This window comes from Aythya ferina, assembly GCF_964211825.1.
Source record: "Aythya ferina genome assembly, chromosome: 7".
NCBI lineage: Eukaryota > Metazoa > Chordata > Aves > Anseriformes > Anatidae > Aythya > Aythya ferina.
Window position 1 is genome coordinate 29148578 of NC_140302.1, and position 24596 is coordinate 29173173.

General features: G+C 41.7%; 1 protein-coding gene across 6 annotated transcripts in view; it reads right to left on the reverse strand.

Moving 5' to 3' along the window:
* Positions 1 to 6356: 6356 nt before the first annotated feature.
* CCDC186 (coiled-coil domain containing 186) overlaps positions 6357 to 24596 on the reverse strand; it is a 33959-nt gene continuing 15719 nt past the window's right edge. For 5 of the 6 annotated variants that reach the window (XM_084525968.1, XM_084525969.1, XM_084525967.1 and 2 more), the window contains 13 exons: positions 22670 to 22798; positions 21717 to 21929; positions 20347 to 20466; positions 19721 to 19825; positions 19277 to 19375; positions 18406 to 18492; positions 17499 to 17641; positions 15296 to 15551; positions 14491 to 14680; positions 13321 to 13401; positions 12068 to 12278; positions 10798 to 11017; positions 6357 to 10068 (listed from right to left, as the gene is read on the reverse strand). In XM_084525968.1, the coding sequence (XP_084382094.1) occupies positions 9985 to 10068; positions 10798 to 11017; positions 12068 to 12278; positions 13321 to 13401; positions 14491 to 14680; positions 15296 to 15551; positions 17499 to 17641; positions 18406 to 18492; positions 19277 to 19375; positions 19721 to 19825; positions 20347 to 20466; positions 21717 to 21929; positions 22670 to 22798 (1938 nt within the window). In that variant the 3' untranslated portion in view covers positions 6357 to 9984. Of the gene's footprint in view, positions 10069 to 10797; positions 11018 to 12056; positions 12279 to 13320; positions 13402 to 14490; positions 14681 to 15295; positions 15552 to 17498; positions 17642 to 18405; positions 18493 to 19276; positions 19376 to 19720; positions 19826 to 20346; positions 20467 to 21716; positions 21930 to 22669; positions 22799 to 24596 lie in introns of all 6 variants that reach the window. The other variant, XR_014695019.1, reaches the window with a different exon arrangement.

Genomic DNA, 24596 nt, shown 5'->3' on the forward strand with positions numbered 1-24596 from the left:
CCTGGGGTCACCACAAAGTGACCTCGGATGAGGCCATCTCCATGCTCTGCTGTCCCAGTGGGCGCCTCCCAGGCATCTCTGAGGAAGTGGCCACTGAGGGCTGTGGTTAAGCCACCAGACGAGCTGCCCTTCCCCATCTGAGGGGTGCTCTATAAAGAGATTTGCATTCAAGCCCTAGTCACGCTGCGTCCTGTAGGACTTCTTTGCATTAAGAGGAACTGAGATTTTGATGGGAACGTCTTGTATTGTGCATGCTTTTCCCCTCTCCCACTTATCAGGGGTTGCATCAGGCAGCTTGTATTGAAGTCCAGGGTACAGATAAAGCTGTGAAGCATGAGTAATAAAGGCTGCTCATCAATAGACACCCCAAAACCACATCCTACTAATAAAAGGAGTTGGGTGAATAAAATGCCTTTTATTCTCTGAATAAGAAATTTTCATTCCTTGCTTTTTAGCAAAATATAAGGTTGGGTCTAAGCCAGGATGTTCATATCTTGGTGTGGATCTACATTTGCATTTTCTCATGTCTAGTTCTATTACCTGACTGAATTGCAAGTGTAAGTAGAGCTGGCACCACTAAATTATCACAGCCTTTAGAAGGCATGGAGCAGATGTCTGGAGAACATAAACTGCATCTGTCTCCCAAATGCACTGCAGCCACCAGCACTTACCTTACAGGCAGGACCTCCCCTTTTGGAGATCTCAAAGCCCTTGCAAGTGTTTCAAAAGGGAAGGATGCTATCAGCCCTTATGCAGCTTTTTGTCCAAGCAAGACGCAGCATCCTGGTGCTGAACTGCAGCTTTTTTGGCTTCCCTTGCTCACCAGATGGGTCTGCTCTGGTGGGAGTTTTAGGTGCGGTGGATTTTAAACAATGAGTTAAAAATTCACAAACCTGAGCATGCAGCCCTCATGCTTACTTCAGTATCACCCCTTGGAGAAAGGCTGGCTGGTGCTTTTGGTAAGGTCGAGGTCCATCGGGGTGCATTGCCATGACTTGTGTCTGCTCCTGTGTTAGCAGGTCCACAGACTCACCCCTTTTGCTTGCAGATTGCAGGTATCCCTGTTACACTAATGCTGCCGGTATTTTCCTTCTTGATTGTTCAGCATGCCATTGCCACTATTAGCAGCATTTGGGTTATGACATCGCATCATTTTAACCATGTTTTTCTTGGCTGCAGTTCTGATTTTCTTGGCACTGCAATCAGGGAATCTTTGCAGCCATGCACACTTGCTAGCTGCACACTCCGTTTCCCCTTTCGTGCACCTTGCGCTTGCCTCTGCAAATCCAAGCTTTGCAAAGCAGTTATTTTGCAATTCTTTCCTTGCTTGTTCACAAAGGCTAATGCAATTTCTCTTCCCCTTTAATTTTCGCACGTCACTACTTATCTTGGATTAAAGTTGTCCTCATACTCTGTACAAGAAATCTTTAAACTTTCCTTTTTGATAGCGGTGCCTCACAGATCCAGGCGAGGATCGGGAACAATTTATGCTGCTTCTGCACAGGCAATACCCATCCCTCCCAGCCCCCAAGTGCTTGTGATCTAACCTTCACACAGGACAACAGATGGATACAGACAGGCAAACAGGAGCACCAGGAAACGATGATGCAGCATTACCCAGCATGATAGATGTACGTGCCTGGCATATGAACTGCTTTCAGACCTTTGTCAGCAGCAGTGCAACGGGATTTCAGAAGAACTATAACTAGATAATTTTGAGGCGTTATTTCTCTTGTGTTTTTCTTCACTGCATCCGCCAATTTAGTGTGCCGTTTTGCTTGTCCTGCTCTGTATATACACCTTTCCAACAGAGGAATTTGGGATTGCGTTTTTCCCTCAGCAATTCAGCAAAGCCCATTCCTTGCCCCTGGCAGTTCTGCCTCCACCTTCCTACAGCATTACTACGGGCTCTTGCTGGGTCCTCCCATTTTTCATCCTCAATATTAGAACACTACTTGCCTTTTCTTGTAAGAGCTGACAGTCAAATCATCAGTACAGTGTTGGCTATTTTCTTATATTACAAATTATATTTCTTACCATCGCTTTTGGTAAAAACAAAACCAAAACATCCCCTCCCCCCCATCCCCTCCCTCCTCACCCCCAGCAACAATCTTTTTCTCCTTTAAACCCATTAGAAATCCTATAAAGACCTTGATCGTGATATCTGTATCCTTTATTTCTCCTTCCCTACCTACATATTTCCATTTGCATGTCCCAGCTCTGCAGGGGGCTGCATGTGTCCCCGTCCCCTCTTTCCCGTGCTGGGGGCCTTGTCCTTGTCCCGGCACCACGGGGATGGAGCTGGGCTGTGGGTGCCAAGGTGGTGCCAGCCTTGCCTCTGCTTTCGAGGGACAGACAGCGAGCGATGCCTTCGGGACCAGAAGGACACGGGGCAGGAGGGTGGCTGGAGGCGGTGTCATAGGATCTAGGATGAAACAGGAAAAAATCAGCCTGGCCATTTCTCTGAGAGAAAGCGCTGCTGGAAGCACTTCCCCACAAAAGTGATTGCTGAGCTGCATTGCCAAAAACAGTCAGTCCCTTCTGTTTCTTTTTCACATATCTCCACTTCGAAGTGGATGTTTGGGATGCCCGGGGTTCAGCAAGGAGAAGCTCACTCCGATGGTGCTGCCGGCTGCACGCCAGGCCCAGGCAGGCGAGGCCCCTGGCTGCTGCTCTGGGCCTGCCTTCCTTATAACACAGCTCCTTTTCCCCTATCTCTTAGCTTTTCACCAGCTAGACTCATCCCTGCCCCTTTTTCTCTCCCCGTGCTTCCCTGCTTATCTGGAGCAGTTCCCCTCGCCCAGAGCCGGGCAGGAAGCCGGGTCTGGCCCTGCCCGCACCACTTCTGCTCAGCTTCTGCCCTGCTGCTTTTCCAGAAACCAGAAGCAACGGGGCCTAATCCGAGCTCGCTGCCTGCCTTCTGAAACCTTTTAAGGGCACAAAACCACACTGAAATCGTGAATTGCTTTTTGGAAGTAGGATGGTTTCAGAAATGAAGGTTCTCTAAGGGCCTAGCCTCCCCGTGCCATGCCTGGGTCCTGCATTCACAAGCAGGAAGGCCCCACAGACAGAAGCCTCCTTCCCTGCTCCGTCCTGGCACCACAACATGGGGTTTTGCACTTCCCAAGGAGCAGATCTTCACGGCCTGGGCACGCAAAGCCAGTCTCCCCCCAGAGAAACCATCACCAAAGCCATGTAGCTGGAAGACCGGGGTTTTTCCAGCCTGTGGGGCTGGTGACTCAGAGCCGGTGGAAGTGCCTCGCTTCCTCGCTCGCCTGTCCAAGCCTGCCTTCCCTGCCAGAAACCTCCCTCGGCACTTGGTGCTGAACTCCCCGATTGGGGTGGGAGGGTTGTTTTGTGTTTTGCTTCCAGTGTTTGCTCCAGTACACAATTAAACACGAGTCCCTCCATTTACTGCTCTCTGGAGGAACGGCGCTGGCTCACGTGCCCCAGTCTTTGGGGACAATTCTATTGTTTCAGCTACTGCCAAAGCCAAGGAAAAATAAATCACGCTCTCCTTCAGTGTGATGGGAGGGAGCTCGCCTGCCAACGTGCCTCAGCAGGGCTTGCAGTTGCCCAAACTTTGGATTTAGTGAGGGACACATCACAGCCGGTTTGGCATTACAAGGTGACCACCAGGTACTGGCTCTGTCGCTAACCCAAGCAAGGTCAAATCCGTTTGAAACAGTTGAATGGTCTTTCATTGTCAACAAGCAGCCTTGGAAGACTGCAAGGAAAGTCTAAGAGAGGGAAGTTGTTTGACGTAATTCAAGTAACAACAACAAAAAGTAATCTAGGAGCCTCGTGCTACGGGCTTACTGCCAAATCCATCACATCCCTATTCCAAGGGCTTCACCTACCTTAGGAGCAAGAGCAACTTGATGCAAGCGGTGGTTTGCCAGGTCCTGGTTCAGAGATGCACCTACGCTTCTGAAGTGCCAATGCAGAAGTTATTCACTGCCAGCATCCACCTGTCTTGATGCATTTGTTATTGGGATTGTGCGGCCCAAGCTACACGACTTCAGACCAGCATAGTACAAGCCACTTACACCTTTAATGGGTTACAGCTCTAAGGTCAAACTCAAATGTTTTTGTCTCTGGCTTGCCAAAGTTTCCAGAGGGCCATTTGCAGAGCCACAAAACAGGTTTAGGCTGACCAGTACTAAGCTTGTTCTTCTCAGCCTGTGACCTTACCATAACCACAAGCCGTAACCATACGCTGCTTTTACCTGCAGCACCGATGTAAGGGATTCTCACCTCCTTCCTCCCCGCTGTGCCATGCACTGAATGGAGTTAATTTCAGATTTAGTAAAAAATGCTTCTTTCAAGGCATTTTTAACTGGCTGCTTCTATAGTGCAGCCTCACAAACACTGCTGTCAGATTGCGTGGGCCGCTCCTTCCAGCAGTGAGGCAAGAACAGTCGGCAGCAAGGCACAAAGCCGCTCTGAAACCACAGGCACATTTACCTCTGACCGACCACAGCTTGAAAAACAGTGCCCTAAATTCACACCTTGCTTCAAGACATCTGTCTTCAAAGGCAGCACCTGTTCCTGAATGCCTGCAGGTTGGACACCCCAGGACAGCATTTAAGGATGTGCCAGTGACCCCAAAAGGGAAGGCCATGCCTGCAAGGCTGTGCTCACCTACCTAATGTCACAAACACCAGCATCTTGTTAGAGAGCAGACTTCTCAGGGATTTCTTGTGCTGCTTTCCTACACTCTGGATTATTTTCTAAATAGAAACTCCATAAGCAGCCCATCGGTGTTCAAGACCAGAATTAATTCAGCCTGTTAGTCAGTGAGGTGCTTCACTTGGGGCATTACAACAGCCCTGAGATCAGCTGCACACAGTGAAGAGCCCTGCAACACCTGAAGGCTGGAGATTTCCTGCATATAGGGCATCCACCAGAGCAGAACAGTCATAAACATATCTAACAGCATATTTGTACAGGGTACGAGAACAACTTGTTCATCAGCACTCACTCTTCTACAAGAAGTTACTGTATGCATGCAAAACTCTTGCAAAATCTGGCACAGAGCCACTGTGGTTTAATGTAAAATAGCCTAAAAACAACCGCAACAACAAACCCCAACCCTGTCTCTCTATTAAAAACCCTTAAAATAGGGCAGGGAGAGAAAAATAGCAGCGCGGATTTCCTCTTTCACAGTCAGCTAGAGCAGCAGACTGCTAGCTCTGGGGTGTGTATTTATTGCCCAATGGCTCCGGTACCAGACTGGCTTGCTGCAGGGCTGAGTGCTTAACGGTGCTGCGGGAACCTTTCCTCTGCTAGTTGTGCCCGTCCAAAACACAGATCTCCAAAACAGGGGTGGGAAGTTTGCCAAGTGGCTACTTGCAACTACCACCCAAACTACGATTTCTATTTGAGGAAGTTTTGCTTCAAGCTGATGTTTCCAAGTAGTGCCGCTAAGTATTTAGGAGCACAAATAAATCCTGGCTTTTCGCTTCATCTGTCAGCAAAAGCTGCATCTGCTCCCAGTGGAAAAGGCTGGAAGAAAGACAGTGGACTGCAAACAACTCCAGCAAAGGGCAATGCAGATAACAGCAACCAGAAACCACACTGGGAACCCTCACCCTACTCCCAGAAAGCCAGGGCTAGTTTGCCATTAAAATTCCAACAGAAAATAGCACCCTCCCTTCTTTCACTTAGCATTCCCTGGAAGATACTAGAATAAATTCCTTAAGTTATCCTATTCTTGTCTTCTTCCCCTTTCTCAGTCTCCATGCAACCAGTTTGAAAGGGCAGCACAGCCTCTGCAGACCTGATTCCTGGACTTTTATTAAAAAAGAGTAGCCACAATGCTCAGTGGTCAGCTTGCAATCTGACAGCATCACTTAAAAAACAACCAAACAAAACAAAAACAAAAACACCACAGCTTGTATGTCAGTCATACTGCTGTTATGCACCTGTATAGCTGAATAAATAAACCAGAGCAGCAAACGGATGCACAGTGTGAGCAAGGGAACGGGGCCTTTGCTACTGGGATTGTCAAATTCACATTACACAAGGAAAAAGAGGACTCAGGCATTCGGGCCACTTACTGGAACTGCTAAGAGCTCACAGCAGCATTTAATTGCAGCACACCTATTGCCTGTCTTCAGGATGGAGCAGTCTCAGCCCAGTCTCCCAGAGATGAAGTACAGACATGCCCAGCTCTGCTTTTCCCTGGCTTTGCTGTTAGTCTGGCTGCCAGCACCTGCGGTACGCAGCAAGGACACCACTGCCACCTACCTCGTGCTCGGATGGTGCAGCAGAAAAACGCAGCCACGCAGGTACCTGTGCGACCTGGCGTCAGGCAGCAGCACGTAGGCACAAACCACAGACCTGCAGCAGACTTTCACTCATTTGTGGGTTTATTATTTCAAAGTACAATATATACATAATGTATAGCGATATCTTCAAAAACTTTATACAGAAACAAGTATCTACAAAATTAAATCAATAGACACTCTGTATATTCGGACACCGTACATACATATATTGGAAGATTTAACATAGCTTCAGTTTGAACATGGAAACAGGAAGGAAATGCCATCCGTCTTGGAAAAGCTGTAAATGCCACCCAACTCCCTCTGCAGCTCAGCTGTCTGCCTTCTGAAGGGTTTCAGGTGGCTGGGGAGACGCGATCAGTCTGATTTCTAGTGCCACCTACCGTTGGTATTTCCCATCACATCGGCAGCTGGAAGGGGCAAAGCCCATTCCTAGAGGGCTGTCAGGCCCTGAGCTCTGAACCACCTCCTAGGTTCCTGCAGGGTCCCTGCAGCACGCAGGCAGCTTTACACTCAGTTCAGTGGAAGCCAGAGATCTGATCTGTTATTGTCTGGTTTAGTTATGAACTAAACTACTGTGATGAAAGCTATTTCAAAAGACTAACTTCAGTTTTAGCAGCTGGAGAGACTGTAGGTGTTGCCAGCAACAAGTTAAGAAGATGAGAGGGTATCTGAGAACAAACTGACCTCCACTGCATTCTGGAGACTGAAATTAAAAATATTGCACAAGCCTATGAAGCAGAAAGCCAGTGATTTCTACAGAAAAAAAATAATTATTTCAGAGGATCTAGCTTTAGACAATGACAGCACAGGATTTTACAGAGGGTAGAAAAGCACCGGCAGCCTTCCTGTAGGGTCTCTGAGAACATCTGGATGTGAGATGTTTGGATTAAAAGAGCACCCTGAGTGTTCAGGATTCAGATGTTTTAGCCTGTGGGATACAACTAGCTACCAGCTAGGAACTTGCGGAAGAGCCTGTGGCAATCACACATCTAATGGACACTGAGATTCAGTGACAGGTATGTGAGCTCACTGCTCCAGGCTGTCTTCAAAATTAGTTTGTCAGTTCATCAGCAAAATTTATTTTATCTGGGGACAGTTTTCAATCTCTTGCTGATAACATAAAAAGTCTTCAGAACAAGGGTAAGTGAAATGTAATAAACCAAGCCTTGCACCCACTGGTGTTCAATGGTGGGAACCATCCCACAGGAGCACCTTTCCACAGGAGTTCTTGTTAATGTGTTCTATCTAATGTGTTGTTAAGTTCTATCTCTAACAAGTATGCTTAAAATAAAGCCTCCTGATGACTTTAGTCTACGTGAATACCATGCACAATAAGCAAAGTGAAATTTCAACAGCTTTGTGTGTCTCCATAACCAGGGGGGGGGAAGTCTGGGAAGTTTTTAGTGCTACAGAGAGGAAAGCAGCATTTCCAGCAGGGCAGGAGGGCAACTAACTAGGTTTCTCAAATAACTTAAATGGAGAAACAACCATGCCAAAAAGAAATAAGAATTTCCACAATGTCATTGCACTTATTCCATCTGCACCACGCCTCTCCTTCATTCACATTGTACACCTGGAGAACATATATTAAATGATTACAATATTAACATTGTATCTAAAATACTGGAGTCATTCAGCTGAACACCTGAAAATATCCAGAGATCTGGTACGTTAAAGCATGAAAACGCCAACATACAAAAGCTAAGCTATGTCTCGACATGCAAATTGGTCTTTCTCAATACTTTCCTTCAGCAGAAGGTCTAGCTCAGTCATGACCAACTGCCTGTTTGCTCGGGGTTAAATCTCAGCTTCCCAGAAGTTGGGGACCATCTGTTTCAGCAGAGGCAGGAATTTCCCTCTCCACATCACTTAAGCAACAACAAAGCAGAGGTAGTCCCACGACTGTGCTGGTCAAAATTCCCTAACGTTTTGAATAAACGTTGTTCTCAGGAGTTTAAAAAAAATATACATATATGTATAAAACCCACCCAGAGTAAAGGCTCACAGCTTCTACGACGCTCATCAGGGTTTTCATCACTCGTTTTCACCCTCCTTTTCCAAACACTTCACTGACACTGAAGGGACCGGCTATCCAAAGACCCCCTGAAGCTCTCTGGACCACAAACCAGGTCTTGATCCTGTGAAGTACTTTCAGAAGTGCCTATCCCACTGTCTTGCACCCAACTATTCAAACAAACCAGATCGGGCCCTTCTGCTCAGTTTGGCTCATCACAATGCCCAAGTGACTCAGTGGCACATGAAAATGGAGTACATGCCCCTAAGTCACCTGGATGCTTTCGTAAACTTTCCTCCTTGTACGCTCCAGCATACAGATGTACACTGAATATTTTTTTCATGATGATAGGAAGTTCAAGTATTTAAGAAAAACCCAACGTATGTATTTACAGTCTGAACTGGTAAATACATTTTGGTCAGAAGGCAATAAACACACTGATAATGCATTTACTGCTGGAATAGACTTTTCAGGTCCTGGGAATTACTTATCTTGGAATTAAAATGTGAACGTGATGTGAGACTAAGAACTTGTCACCTTGATCCTCTTCTGCTATCACCCTCTCAGACACTGAGGGATTAAACAACAATTCTCAGTTCATGCCATTTTAACCATCTTAATTCTTCACAACAGTAAAATTAAGGAGTCACACATGTTTCTATGCCACTTTTACAGTCAAACCAACAGAATGAAATCCCATTTAGATATATTTTCTATTTCTTACCACCACTTTCATGGGCTGGTCTATTCAAAGCTAACGAGAGAACTTAGTAAGCTTCTATTTGTCTCTGAAAATTTTTCATTCATCTGAAAACAGATGCAAGCACAATGTCTATCTGTACATATGTAACAGTGGGCAGTTTAACTCTTATTTTTTTTTTTAAATGTTGTTAGTTATAAAAAAAGACAAAGTTTTATTAACCAATTTTCAAAGATCAGACTTCTTTAGACCATACACCTAGAGATCAGGGGTTTACAAGATTTGCTGAATTGATGTTTGTTTCTGTTGCACATACTCAATAATTGATTCAGAAAGTTCCTTAATCCCTTAGTTTTACTGTTGTTTCATTTCTTTTGAATAAATTGACCCAATAAATGCTAATCCAAAGCAGAAAATAAGCAATGTCATAGTCATCACTTAAAAATTTTGTGACAAAGCATTTTTCCATGCATTTGTCAAAAATGCTCGATCAACCTAATCATTAGAAGTAATATGCAAGAAAGGAAATAGTATCTGAAAGCCCTTAAAGCTCAGTAGCACTGGATATGTTCAACAGCAATTAAAACATAATTGATTTATTTTTTCAAGCTCTGTCATTAAAAGACTGATTAATGATACAGTGTAGAAATGAAAATCTCACTGCAACTCACTGAAAACATAGTATGCACTGCAAAGCATCTCTATGTCAATTCAAATAAAAGTTTTAGATAAATGTAGTGTGTAGGAAAGTTCAGCAACACCTCAGGCTGGTATCGGGTAGACAGAACCACACTGATGCCAAACCCTGTATCTCTCTCATGAGTAAGAGCAGCCTGTATGACTACAGGCCGTGTATACAAAATACTGGATGCTTGTGCTGGCAGGCAATCAAATTTCTGGAAAAATGTAGAAAAACAGTGGTCTGTAGCACCTGCCTTTTCTGCATCTTCGTATCAGTTATTCCACAGAAGCTTTAGTTATGTCTGCTTTATTCTCTGTTCCAGTTCGTGCTTGTGTTTAATAAGTCGTTCTATTTCTGTTCCTAGAGTCTGAAGGTTTTCCTTTGGGAGAAAGAAAGGATGGGTTAAGTTAGAGAGAGAAAACAAACCAAATCAGCACAAAATGCACTAATAAGTCAAAATTAGTGTTTATGTCAGCAGATTGATACTTTCAAGTATCCCGAACAAATGCAAATGATTAGACAGAGGTAGAGAAAACCAAGCTCATTTCAGTAAAGGATGCAAACCTTTGAGCAAGTCTTTTTTGCAGTTACTAAGATGGTTACTTCTTAAGTTACTTCTACAGGCTGTCTCTACAAAGTGCAGTGTTTAAGGGGAACGATAATCCCAGGAAGAGATATCCAGCTCCTGCATAACGTAGCAGTTCAGGTAGCAGGCTGCACAACTCTTCCCAGCCTGCTGTCATTTCCTCACAGCAGACACGCTGCCCCAGTGGCTCAATTCGGTACCCAGCAACTGGCACAGGACCAGGCACGCAGAGCCCAAGCAGCCCCCACATGACAGAGGGAAGGTGCAAAGGCTTTTTCTCTGCCAGACAGGCAGCCCTACATTTACTGCTGAGAACCAGCCTTCTACTTCAGCACATCACAGGGTCCCGAAAGAGATTCAGAGTGGATCACATTACAGCACTCTTTGATTAACCAATGCTATCAGTATCACCAATTCACAGGGAGCTGACTTCCAAAAAGCCTCCTCCCTTTAACAGCACACATCTCTTTGAAGAGAATATCTCAGAACTAGGAGAGCATGCAGAACAAAAGGCATACTCACTTTCAATGTAATATTTTTCAGTAATGTATCTTCTAACACAGCCTGCAGCTTTCTGTTTATCTCTAAGGAGAGTTCTAACGTGAGACCGCTGTCTGCGGGATGAGATGTATACAGAGATGCCATGATCCCACCTCGTCTACTCAAGTGTACTTTGTTGAAGTCAGAGGCCTCTGAGGACAGCGTGCCAGCTTCTTCCCGTAAAATGTAACTCTGAATAATTCTGGGCAAAAATTAAAAAGACATCACAGCGTTACAAGGTAGTTAGGAACAGACACTGAAATAACTTCACATTCCTGACATACAATAATTTTAATTCCAAGCAGTACTGTATTAGGCAGTAAAGTAAATGCCTGCAAAGCCTATGACGGCAGAAAACCTAAGGTACCACAGATGCTATAGTATGTGATGGAAAGCTGGGACACTGAAATGCACAAGTTATACCTTAAAGTACTTTGAGAAAGTAATATTGCTACCGGAGCAAAGAAGGGTACAAAAAGATGCCTCTATTTTTCTTTGCCAAAAGTTCAAATGACCTACTAGACAATGCCATTTACCCCAAAAACTGAAATACTGGGCAATCTCAACTACTGTGCAACCTCAGCTTGGCGTATGAAGTATGATGCAGTCTTCAGTTTTAAAATCATTTCAGTGTCCCACTGAACCTGTCTCAGCACACAGGACAGATCTGGTAAGGAAGTTTGGTAGCATATGCTCAAACTGGAAAGAGCCCTACAGATCAAGTAAGCCATGAGAGCAAGTTGGACAGAGAGCAAGTTGGACAGTAGGACGATGACCTGTACATCTAGGTACTACACTCAAACTTGCTCAGAGATCTCACGCATGCAAGAAGTGTTGTTTAAACCAGCTTTTTTAGAAGCAACTCTCATTGCATGCTTTATTTATTATTTGCCTGACTCAAGACCCTGGGGTTCTATTTGCAGCACTGCTGACAGTTCTCAGTAGCAACTGAGGATCAAGTGATATCAACCCATGTTCTCAACCCATGTATCTCAACACCAAGTGTGAGACAATTGGGGAGCAATATTCTGCCTTTTTAAAACCAGCACCCACAGTTGAATTCATCTGTTTTTGAATGGTCATTGAAGCAACGCTGTTCATTTAAGTCATAACTTCAACAAATCATTTCAACATTAAGTTGAGAATAGCAGTAGAACTACACTAAGCTTTTATAAAGAAATAGAGCCTCGTGCATACTTCAGTATGTGTAAACCCAACATCAAAAACTGTACCAACCAAACTCAGAACATACTTAGTTTTTTTCCTGATTTCCTCCACAAGGTGTTTAATGTGATCCTCCATAAACTCCATCTTTTCATTTTTTCGAGCATGTGCTTTCTGTAGCCTCAGGATTCTTTCAACCAGGATAGACTTGTCCACCTCTGGGAAGCTGTCCACAGCCACTGAAGATCCAGTGTTCTCAGGTGACCGATCCTCATTGCTGCTGCGCGCGTTCAGGGACCCTGCCAACACATTCAGATTTTAAAGCTCTTTTTACTTTTGCCACAAATAAAACATCTCCACCAGTGCAGCGCGTTCATTACATTTTAGTTGCTTAGGATATTTTCTTCAGAATGTCAGTTTCCCTTACACGTGAGTGGGTTTCTACAATAAGGAGTTTTTACACCATTTAAATGCGTGCTGGAGCAGTGCGTAGTAAACTAGTTATGGGCATAATTCCATTAGCATCACTGTACGTACTTGAGTAACACTTAGCCCTGCAGAAGTACTGTCATATTCATTAATATTACTTTGTACAAGACTGAGCTGATTTTCAAACAAATCTATTCTACAGTCTGCTAAAATCACAACCATGAGAACTGCGTACAGGCTGACAGGAGCCCTACATTGTAAACCACCTACAGCGCTGTTCACTTAGAGCTTGAAGTATTTTTTTTTCTTTCTGTTCACCTCTTGCTTATACAGAAAGATTGCAAAATACTTCAGCATACCTAACCCAATTTAAAACCCAATGATACTGAGGAAGAAAACAGCTGTTGTTTTCAGCATTAAAGATAACCGTTCTACTTCTAACTGGATAGAAAGTAATGAATTCTACACAAACACACTGATGCCTCTAAACATGCTAATTGATTTTTATCAGTTAAACAGTTGCAACTGTCAATAAGGCAATTAAACAATCTTGGAAGCTGCTGCTAATTTTTGTTTTGCCACAGCTGCATTTAAGAGGGTTTTCTAGAAACTGCAGTCCTCTGAGCTTCCTCCAAACATAAAAGCAACAACAACAACAAAAGTCTTGCATTTAAGAAGACCCAAAACACATAAACATCAAGCTTTAATCTTGTAATAAGGATAAGCACCTTTAACTGCATTCAGCCAAGTGCATTTTGGTGTTTAAAGGCTATTTTGTCAGGCTGAATGGGAGACTGCCCACACACTGCATACGCACAAACCACAGAAAGAGCAAGACTGAGAGCAGCACACCATGGCAACCTTATTAAGATCGAAGGATTGTTTTGGCAGCCCTGCTATTAGCTATATTACCTGATGAACTGGAACGACTCCCCATGCTGCTGACTTCTTTGTCATAATTACCGTTTTCCATCTGATCCAATTTCCTGCGTGCTAAAAGTATAATAAAGTGATTGTTACCAACAGGAGATTAAAAACCAAGACCCAGTGTGATACAACAAACACTCTAATCCTCTGACCTCTGATAATTTAACGTGGCTTGACTACTTAAAGACAATGGTAGCAACTAAAATCTGATGGGGAAAAGACAAAACAAGAACCAAAATAGCTCCCTTCTGTCCCTGCACTCAGCCATGAAGTACCTGGATGCAACATCTGCTAAGACCCTGCAACAATTTCCAGCTGAAGTAATGTCATCCACAGGATTATCTGGGAACAACAAGACTTGAATTTGATTTTGCCTTTGATTGGGACTGCTGGGGAAATAACCACTGAATGACAGAACAGCAGCTCCGTTCTGCGATCTCATGACTATCACTAGTGGGAGCTGAGAGCAGTACTTGTGCCAGAAGCACCACTCATTCAGTAGGGATGAAAAGGGAAAATGCACAGCTGTTCATGTATGTACAAAGAGACAAATAACTTCTCTTGCACAATGTCAGTAAGAGTTCTTCTTTCAAATACATTTCAAAGAAGCCTGAATACATTCAAATCTATCTGCATTCAGAACATATGTGCTATCGAGTATTTAATGATTTCTATCTGTTGACAAAATTAATCATCAGTCTCTCAACATCCATCCATCCTTAATAACTAAACTGCTCTGTTTAATATACTAAGCAGTAGCTCCCACCAATAATTCCTGATACAGTCAGGAGCTAGGAAACTTCTGGCAGCTTTTGCCTATACTCAGACCAGGATCTGTACCTACCCACAGTGACATTTAGGTAGTCCCGTACAGGATAACAAAGACAAAGCTCTCAAAATAAAACTTTCAGTTTATAACTAAGCCCATTTCAAGAGTTTTGTTTAAGGCTGACAATTGAGACTAGGGCCTGTTCGTTGCCACTGCAGTTTTCTCAAGTCTTAACTTGCTCGCTCACTCTTTTGGGACAGGGAGAGTGAGAAGGGCTAAGCTCAAACAGCGCGCATACACTGACAGAAACCTTCGTCTCTGCCAGACTCTGTGAAGGGGCTTACAGACTGGGCTGACTTATTATTATATCTGAAATTAATTTCAACCTAGCTGAAGCTGTTTCGTGAGATCTTTCAGGTTTGCTGCATGCTTGCGCTTCTGGGTAGTCAGTTCATCTTTCAGCTCATCCACGTGGGTCTTCAGCGCTGTTAGTTCTTTCTGCTCTGAAGCCAGCTGAGCCTGCAGCGTCTCAACCTCTAGCTTTCGCTGATCCTCCTCCTTCTGCAACTTGGTGGCCTGAAATTATAGTTTGGTTTTAAGTCATATACCACAAGAATTCCTGCCTAACCACACTGCACACTCAACAGTTCTGTCTCTGTACTTTGCTTTCTACATGAGAATCTCTTGCATTTTACATTTGTTAAGCTAAAAACTAGCATTCCAACTGAATACACAGCACAACGCGATGCTGCAGTAAGATTCCTGAATTCTAAAACATCCACACAATGCAGTACAGCACATAGAGCTGTGCAGTACAGGTATGTTAATTTTTGTTTTGTTTTTACAGCAATCATTGAAAATTAAATTACGTTTATCTTACATTTATAAAGACTACCTAAGAAACAGTAATACAATTCAAAAATTACAATCCTTTGGTTGTTTCAATGTCAGTTGCATAGAGAATAACTCTGTCCTGCAACACAAAAAGAACAACGCAGGGACACCCCCATCGCATTGCAGTGCTGCGTGCCTTAGGATTTCTGTCTTCTTAAAAAGATGAGGTGTTCATTCTACCAGGCTGGCAAACTCAACAAGTTGCAGTTAGGTGAGGAAGAACACGTTTGGGGACCATGGAATTCATGGTCCCCAAACATCTTAGTAACGCGTGAACAAGCTGCATGCTGTACTCACCAGATCATCTTTAGCCTGTCGAACACATTCCACCTGATTCTGCAGCTCTCTTTCGCTGTAAGAAAGCTTATCCACCTGGCTCTGTAAGGAATTGTTTTCAGACTGAAGCTGCGCATTCTTACTGGTTAATTTTTCAGTGAATATCAATAGCTCAGATTCTCTTTTCCGACTACCTTCAATGTCCTTCTGGAGATCAGCAATAAGAGAATTGAGACCATCTACTTCTTCCTTTAAAGCATTGATATCTTGTTCATCTCTGCCAAAAGAATTGCATATTATTAGGAATAACCTGAGCTTGAAGACATCAGATACGAAACCTTACTGAAATAAAAGCGTTTGGGTCCAGACCAGGCAATGCCCAGGAACAATTAGTGACCCTCGTGCACCACTGGATTGTTTTAAAAATGAAGGGAGCTTGCAGATTCCATTTCGTGACAAGCTGCAATGCTGACATGACACAGAAATGAAGTGACCAGCTGTCTGTACTCAACTTCACGTGCTTCAGTACAGGGTGTCAGAAACAAGACTGTAGATTAAGAGGACAGCCTGCAAATGCAATATTCTTGTATTTCCCTTTTCCAAATACATTGTTTCATTATGAGAGAAGCCATTTCTACTTAACAGTCAAGGTCAAACCGAGCAAAGCTAAATCTGTAGACCATCCTAAAAAGAGATCTCCAACTGATCCTTGCATTTCTCCAAAAAGCAAATCCTGCAACACTGGAGGTAATCAGTATCCAACTCAGTGTTATCCAGCATCCAACCTAAAATAATCTTTCCTGCAAAATCCCATTTATTTTTGTCCTTGCTCCAGCACACAAAGACTAGCTGAACATTCCCTTTATAATACCTTTTAACATATTTAAAGATGTTTCACCTCAATCTTTTAGGTTCCTTCTAGAAATAAGAAACCTGCTTCCTCAACCCTTTTCTCATAAAGAAAATAGATGAGATTTTGCACGAATTAAGACAAAATTCTTATTTTCTTGGAAGCAAGTGAAAAAAGGCAGCAAATTTATTTTCAGAGAGAGTTTCAGAGAGAACAGGAATTTACTGATCCAAGTTTTCAATCTCTTTCTAAGATTCCACAACCCTGTCAAACATCCTAGGGAGTACTGAAAACACGTCAGTCATTTTAAGAGAGAAATAAAAGACTATAGGAAAATTGATGCAGTGGTAGTGAGCGCTGTGCAGAGAAGATGTTAAAAAAACCACCTCAATCCAAGTTTAACAGGAAAAATGGAGACATGTTTAAGGACATCTCAACTACTGAGAAGAAAAAATAACTGGAAAAACACATTTGTAGTTTTCACACTGTGATCACAGAGTTCATTTTAATTCATTTAACAAGATCCCAAGAGAAAAAAAAAAAAAAAAAGCTGTTGCTGACTGAAGTCTATGCTTCAGTTGTCTCTAGCAGATCACAGTTTCCCTAGGAAAGCTAATGAGACAGTGCCAATGCAGCTGACCAGCATACAGCAAGTGGAAAACGCTTCATTCTCTAAACCCTGAGCACGTAATCACAGCAATATTTTTCAATGAGAAATAAGAATTCTTTAGAAGCACAGGAGGGACATGTGAGTGGTTCTTTTTATCCAAAAGTTGTCTACCTCCATTGTATTTGCTTAGAATCAGTGAAGTGGATGGCATTTCTGTATTCTACTTCATATGCACCATGCAAAAACAGAAATATGCTCAGCAACTCCTGAACTGTCCACGAACCCAACTCCTTTCCAAGATTTTATATCCCTCACGTTCTTAAATGAGGAAATTTTGGACAGCAGAATGAGTACTAATCCATCAGAAATACAAGTGCTCCCAACTATCTGCATATGGCACCTATCAAAGATATAAAACCTTTTCTGTTAAATACTTTAATCCATCCATCACACTTTTGAAGTGATGGATCTTTCAATAAAGCAAACAGCGGGCAGGCTTCTACAAGACATAACTTCTTATAGGGTACACTTAAAAGTGAACACTTTGGTTAGATTTACGAGACTAAATCCATTAATTTTATTAAAAGCTATTAAGGTCATCTCTATTACTAGTGAGATTGATTCACCATAGAAATAAACACTTGAGTTAGGACAAGGATTCTGCATGTTATTGATGTTTTAAAGCATTTTGTAATTTCAATAAAGAAAAACTTTCCAAATACCAGAAAATCTGTCACATCATTCCTCAAAGTGCATAGCTGTACCTCTGATGTTGATCCTGCAGACGATCGACAGTTTTGACTTTGTCCAGCAAACTCTGAATTTCAGTCTTCTGTCTATTAATGATCTCTTTATACTTGGATAACTCATCTTCTGTTCTTAAGCGCTCATCCTCTAGACACTTCACCTGAATCAGAAAAATCAAACTATTTATTTCCCCAAGCTTCGGAGATGAATTATTCTGATCTTCTGATCAGATGTCTAACGTTTTGTACAAAACATTTTTATTACTTTTTGATGATTTTAGCTCAGAGTGGTAATATCCTATTTTTCACACAAAACACAGTCAGAAAAAATAGATAAAATAGTACATGCAAAAAATACCAAATTATGCAAGTGTGATTAACATTAGTCTTGTCCAAAGACTCAAACTAATGCACCAGGATTCAAAGACTTCAAAGACATCTTTTTTCCAATTACAAAACCAAATCCAGTCATGTCTTCATCCGTTTTTCTAAGGCCCTATTGAGATCTGGGTTGAAGGAACAGCAGGCTAATTTACAGACAGTTCATTAGTTACAGATCGCATAACCTCCTTAACAGACATCAAATGTGTGATGTCTAAAAACCTAGCTTCACAAATAGGAAAAGTTTACAGATATTTTTCATTTTCCAAAGTTAATAAACTCAGGAGATCTTTACTAAATGTTTCTCCTAACTTTTCAGTCAAATGAGTTGCATACCATAAAACAAAACATTGTACTATGGACCAACTGATTCACTAAGAAAGGTTACCCAGAGTCAGTTATGTGCTCCTTCTGATCTCATGCAAGCCAGTCTCTAATCAAAGTATTTATTCGAAGAACTAAAATTACAAACAAAAAATTGAATACAGTCTTATTCAAAAAGCCAATGCTACACACTGTGCTCTCCTACAATCCAACACGTTACCTTTGTCCTCAGAGTTCGAAGTTCATCCATGCCTTCTTTAAATGTTCTCTTCAAGTCTTCCAGTTCTTTTATTTTTGCATGATGCACCTTGTTAAAGAGCGAGAAGTTCATTAAGAAATCTACATTGACACTGGCATTCCCTAGGATATCAAAAAAAAATCTAGGCGAATGCAGGCCAACACAACAGCTGAGAGGGCTGGGCTTAAAATAAAACAGGTACTTTAAAGGTTTGTTTCGCTTACATAGAGATTGGTAAACAGCCACCACAAGCAAAAGCAAAAGCCTAGGGGGAAAAAAAGCTAGATTTTTTTTTTTTTTTTAAAAAAGAAGCAAGGACAGAAATAGGATTGCACATTTCAGTTTTAGTTGTACAAATTGACAACAGCCCCTGGGGAAAGTTCTACGTTCTGACACTTGCTTAACTGAAGATGAAACATGCACACGTGAGCAGGTACTCATCAGAGAATCTAGTTTTTGGGATAGCAAATTTCTACAGAGAATGGAAGCTATCCCCTGACTCATAGTTTAGCAAAATATTGGTCAAAGACGGACACCTTGCCTTAGAATTTGTGATCTAAATTATGGCAACATTGACACCGATAAATGAAAGAGCAGTTATGGGAAAAGCATGATACAATGAGAACAATTCTGTTTTTAAGAAATTAGTCCAGGGTAGTATCTAAAAACATCCTCCCATAAACAGAGTTGGAGGCAGACACCTGCAATGGAGTATTAGGACAAGAAGAAAAATGTTTGGCAAGAACTATAAGCAGATTAAAAAAAATCTCAAGTTAGAAACTCGTAGCATTCGTAACTACCAGGTTAACTGGTAGCCAGGCAACTGTGCTGCCTCCATACACCAAATACTTACCTCCAGATGATCAGACTTCTCCTGCATTTGTTTTTCTAGTTCTCCTTTAGTTACTCTGAGCTTTGCATCCAATTCATTTGATTTAATTTCTTCCGACTCCTAAAAGGATAGAAGATACAAGGAGAGTTTTAGTTTTAGATCTCCCTTTCCCGTTTTATGAGCACCTATACAGCTTTTCACATCACTGAAGAACTTTCCTATAGGCATGTATCCAATAATTCTGAAAAGGTGAAGACAGAGTTGCACACCAGATGCTAATCAAGACAAACTTTTTCCTTTCTGATTATCAACTTTCCAAGCAAAGCAATCAGTGATTGATCATCTCAACATTGTAACTCACACAGGATAATTCTTCCCTGTTATGGCTTAAGATAGAAATGGGAGGGGCGAGGGGTGTAAAATAAGATCCTGAACACTAATTCCACCTCCTGAGAAAGCGTTTACCTGATAGGTTTTTATCATTTCTTGACAGTTTTTCCTTATCTGGTCTGTTTCTTCTTTTGCTTGAGTTAATTTTGTTGTTGCATCTTTGAGGCGCTCTTTTGATTCCTACAGAAACAGGAATGAATAACGGGTTAAACCTACTTACATAACATCATTTAGAAAAAAAACAATTCTTATGACAGAAGTTTCCTACTTCAGTTTGAAAAGAACCAACAACAAAAATGTCCGGTATTTTTTCCTTTCTTACTTCCCTTCAGCTATTACTTTATGTAATTTTGTTTGTTCCAAAATCACAAAAAAGGACTCCTTGGTTATGTGCCGTAGATGATAGATCACATTAAATCTATCACAGAAAAACTGAATTAAAAAGACAGTTAAATCTATCATACAAAATCCAAATAAAAGTTGATGATCAGATTAAACAGAACCCTCTGCATTTCCCTCCTCGCATCCTTTTATCATTACCACCTCAGTAACAGTATCTAAAAGCACTATTCCAACTTCTGCGGCAGGTGTTCAAATTCAGAACACTTTAAGAATAGATTTTAGTACTATTTAAAGAGAGAACAGTATCGCAACTACATTCCTCTGACTGTAGTCTAATGTCATGGTAGCGTTTTACTAACCCTGTGCGAATCCATTTCAGTTTTCAATTTGTTCTGAGCCCATTTCACTTTGATAACATGAGAATTGATTTCTTCTTTCAGTTTTTCTATTTCTTTGTTGAGTCGAGTGGCTTCAGCATCCTAAAAAAAAAAAAAAAATCATAAATTTTATTTTATGGATATAAATCATCCAGTGCTTCTTGCAACACACAAACTAGAGCTCTGGTCTACAATAAAAATCTCCTGAGTAAGCTGCATAGGCCCCCCCTTTTTTTTTTTTTTTTTTTGGCAACAGGATGAGGAAATGCAGGCACAAAGCAGTAGTTACATATTACACAAGGCTACAGAGAGAAGTCCTGACACTGACAGAACAGTAATATCAGCTATAAACATGCAGGGTGAGCACTGGCAGCAACAACATACGTAGGTCAAACCACCAGCCTGTAAGTCAGCATCAAGTCAGGACGTTAAGAAAAGGACACTGCTGGCCCAAACTTCTGTACCAGCATCCACAGATAGGGCATCAACCCACACCTCCAAATTGCTTCTGAAATGATAGGTTCAACTGCTAAATATAGGTTTACTGAAGCACCGTGTGAGGGCAGTACGGTTCCTGCAAGGCTCTAGTGTAATCATGAGGTGTTCTGAGGTTTTTTAGTAGGTTAACTTTTGTTTAGCAAACCTGAAGCCACGTTCCCACTTCCTGCTCACGTGAGAAACACTGAAGTGATTTTTTGCTTCAGCAGCATATTTTTTCTGACTTTAAATCGTATTTTTCTGCTTCTTTTGTCAACTGTGCACAGTAAAATTCATCAGAAGAGACCCAAATCAGCAAGAACCCTACTACTTCATCAATTTTCAGGTCTTCCACATGAAGTAGTTGCAAAACAGTACAGAAACACCTGGGTAATTTAGGAGCCTGATGGGAATTTTACTGGCTTCTAAAACTGAAAGGCAATTTACTTATTTATTTGAATCAGGCCTGAAAAATCCTATTGCCATACTACCAATTTTCATAAGTACAAGAGAATGAAGACAGAAAAATTGCAATAAAGACTGCAATAACTTAATGCCATTACAGCCTTTTAAAAATTCAAAAAAAAAAAGTTAGAAACTCCCTCAAAAAAACATGGACCTGCAATAAGTGCTCTTTTCTTTTTTATTACAGAAAATAAGTTAGGGAAATATTAAACGGAACTTGAAAAAGATAACGAGAACTCAGTTAATACTTCCCCTTCCCTCAGAGGAAAGGGTTTTTTCCACAGATATACATCAAAACAAAACAAAAACATTCTTCTTTCCCCAAGTACATTAGCAAACAAGTGTTGTTAAGTTTGCTCTGATAGTGCTTTTCATCATTCACTCAAGTCACACAGCAATACTCAGAGCACCTTAGTTTCATAGAGCTGGTGTAATCTTCCTTTTTCCTGAGAAAGCTGTTTGATTTTATTAGTATGCTTTTCAATTTCTTTGTTTGCATCTCGCACTCTTCTCTCAAGTATCTCCTTTTCCTTTCGGAGGTCAAGTGACTCTTTCTCCCCTCGGACATATTTCATCACCATTGTTTCCTTTTCATGGCGTGCTTCTTCACATTTCTTATTTGCCTTGAAAAATATTTAAATATGAAATACAAGGGTGATTCATTCTGGTTTGCTTTTGTAAGACATTACTCCAAAGACATCCAATATAGAAGCATATCAAAGCAGGGCTCAATAGCACCAGTTCTGCAAACCCTAGCATTAGATCCCCACATAAGTGTAACCAGAACCCAATTGATTCAACTGTCATTACTTGTAACAGTAAATGCATCTATGCAGCTGCAGCTTCACAGCTAAACCACTCACGTGAATTACCACCCCACAAGTAATTCTGAATACAGATTATTTCAGAAGGAAAGAGTTGTATTTGATAAGGTTTAGTCACAAAATACTTCTGCAAAAACCCAGTATCAATCCACTGTCTTCCCTTGTCCACGTGCCAACCTCAGCATCATTCAGTGGCTTATTTTTCAGATGGACTTCCCCCCGACCCCAGCATTAATACATTTTGTTTCATCTAAGAAAATAAAAAGAATCAGAAACTGAGCTTTAGAGTTCACATAGAGAAAATACTTGGCATAATGTATTAGGAAGGAAAAAAAAAAAAAAAAATCTCAACTCTCAGTAATACGAGAGAAAAATAAAAGCTTTGTGCTGTATTTGAGAAAAATACTTCATCTGATAAATTAGGGTAAGAGCCACTGCTAGCTTTTACCCTGCTTCTGAGCCAAAACCAGGCTGCATGTTTCCTACAGGGATCAAGTTAATTCATGAAATGTTCTGTAATTAAAGGTTTTCTGTCTTACCTGTTCCATTCGATAGGCCATCTCTTTATGCAACTGTTGAATAGCATTTTTGGCTGCTGCATCTTGGGTTAAAAGTTTGTCTTTACCAGCTTTCACTTCTTTAATAAGCTCTTCTATTCTTGCTTCTAGCTAGAAGACAACATTATGATATAATTATAGGAAAAATAAGACTTTGATCATGTTTTGTACAGGCAGGAACATTTCACACAAATTATATGCTTCAACAGATCTTTACCTGTACTTTACACTTGTCAAGCTGCAACTATCCGTATCAACATCTAGCTTTGTACTCAAGTACAAGCATGAAAGATGTCAATTTTCATCTTCAGTGAGACAATTGCATCAAATGGAGTAGAACAGGAGGCACAGTAGTTTATTACAGAAAAAAATTAAATTGACAGCAAATGCTGAGATGCCAGAGCAGAGCTGGCTGCTGGCTGAAGTTGCTTCTTTCACCCTTTTCTTTGCTGCTACCCCTGTGCCACCACCTCCAGCCTGCACTGCGCTGGCAAAGTCATCACGCATCCGTGCTGAACTGGACTGGGAATTAATTCACTGAAAAACAACTCAGCAAATACAAAGGTGGTGCTTAGTCACCGTGCTGGCACATTCCCTTAGGCACCCAGTGAACTAGGTGAGACCTGATCCAGCTGAAGAATAACCACCAGCTGGAACACCTCCCCGGGCAGGCTCACTGCGCAGCCACACAGGTGCAGTCCAAGAGGAAGCAGCACTCGCACAAGGACGACAAGCTGTGATGCTGCCCAAAGGCTCCTCAAACTGTGCCTTAAGGACAACCCTCTTGTTACAGGGGAGAGCCATTTCACAGATGCCTGCCTTTCTTTGTGGGGAAGAAGGGTGTAAAAGGGTAAAGATGCTGGTGTCAGTACCTCACTTCTGTGCAATCCAAGCCACAACACAAAGCAAGAACAAGCTAAAACACTTGTTGCCACACAGTGAATTTGATCACACCCTCTTCGGTTTTGCAAGCCGAATCATTGCCTAGCATGCAAAACATTTGTTTTTATTTATTTTTAAACGTGCAAGCATGCATATAAACATTTTACTTGCAGCTGTGAGTGCTACCAAGCTTTCATTTCCTTGAAAGCTACCAGGACACATTAATTCAGAAATCATCATGTTAAAAACACTCACTTCAAAAATGAGAAAAAAAACAACAACTCAGGTGTTTTACACTTCATTGTATCCCACAAGTCCAGCTGCTACCAAACTGCAAGTGTTACACCACAGCAGTATTTCTGAAACCACCTCCAAACATCCTTATCTGCAATCTTACTCATGGAACTAGAAACCAACGTGTGCCTCCCTCACAAAATGTTGTAACAGAGCAGCAGTGACACCCGAAGCGATACCTTTCCCTCCCACACTAAAGCCAGCCTGCACAACTGCGAACTCTATGCTCCTCTTTGGCCTGTCATGGTCCTGAACCATTCACTGGCCAAATGCCTGCATATAGGAACTGCTAATACCAAAATAGCGTGTAAGGCCACAGTTAACACGCTCTAACCTTTATATGTGTTCCACATACCCATTAGCACTTACAAGTCCAACTACAGCCATTCACTGCCAGATGCAGTAGTTAACAGAAGATAAATATTACTTTTTAAAAAAATGAGTCATGATAAAACACTTTCCTAAGATTCCCCTTCTATCTACATACAAGAAATAAATCATCCTAAGAGACTGAACTTGCCATTTTGCAAAAAGGCCTACAAGGCCTTTAGCATACGCAGCCTCCGGCAGGAAGACAACCTTGGCACACACAACCAACCCACCTATCAAGGCAACTCAAACTGGAACTGCTCGAACACCTAAAATGAATTTCTGAATTCAGATCACTTAACCATGGACATTAAGCACTTCCAGCCAGTTAACATTTCTTGGCATGGAAGACTGGATTTATCCT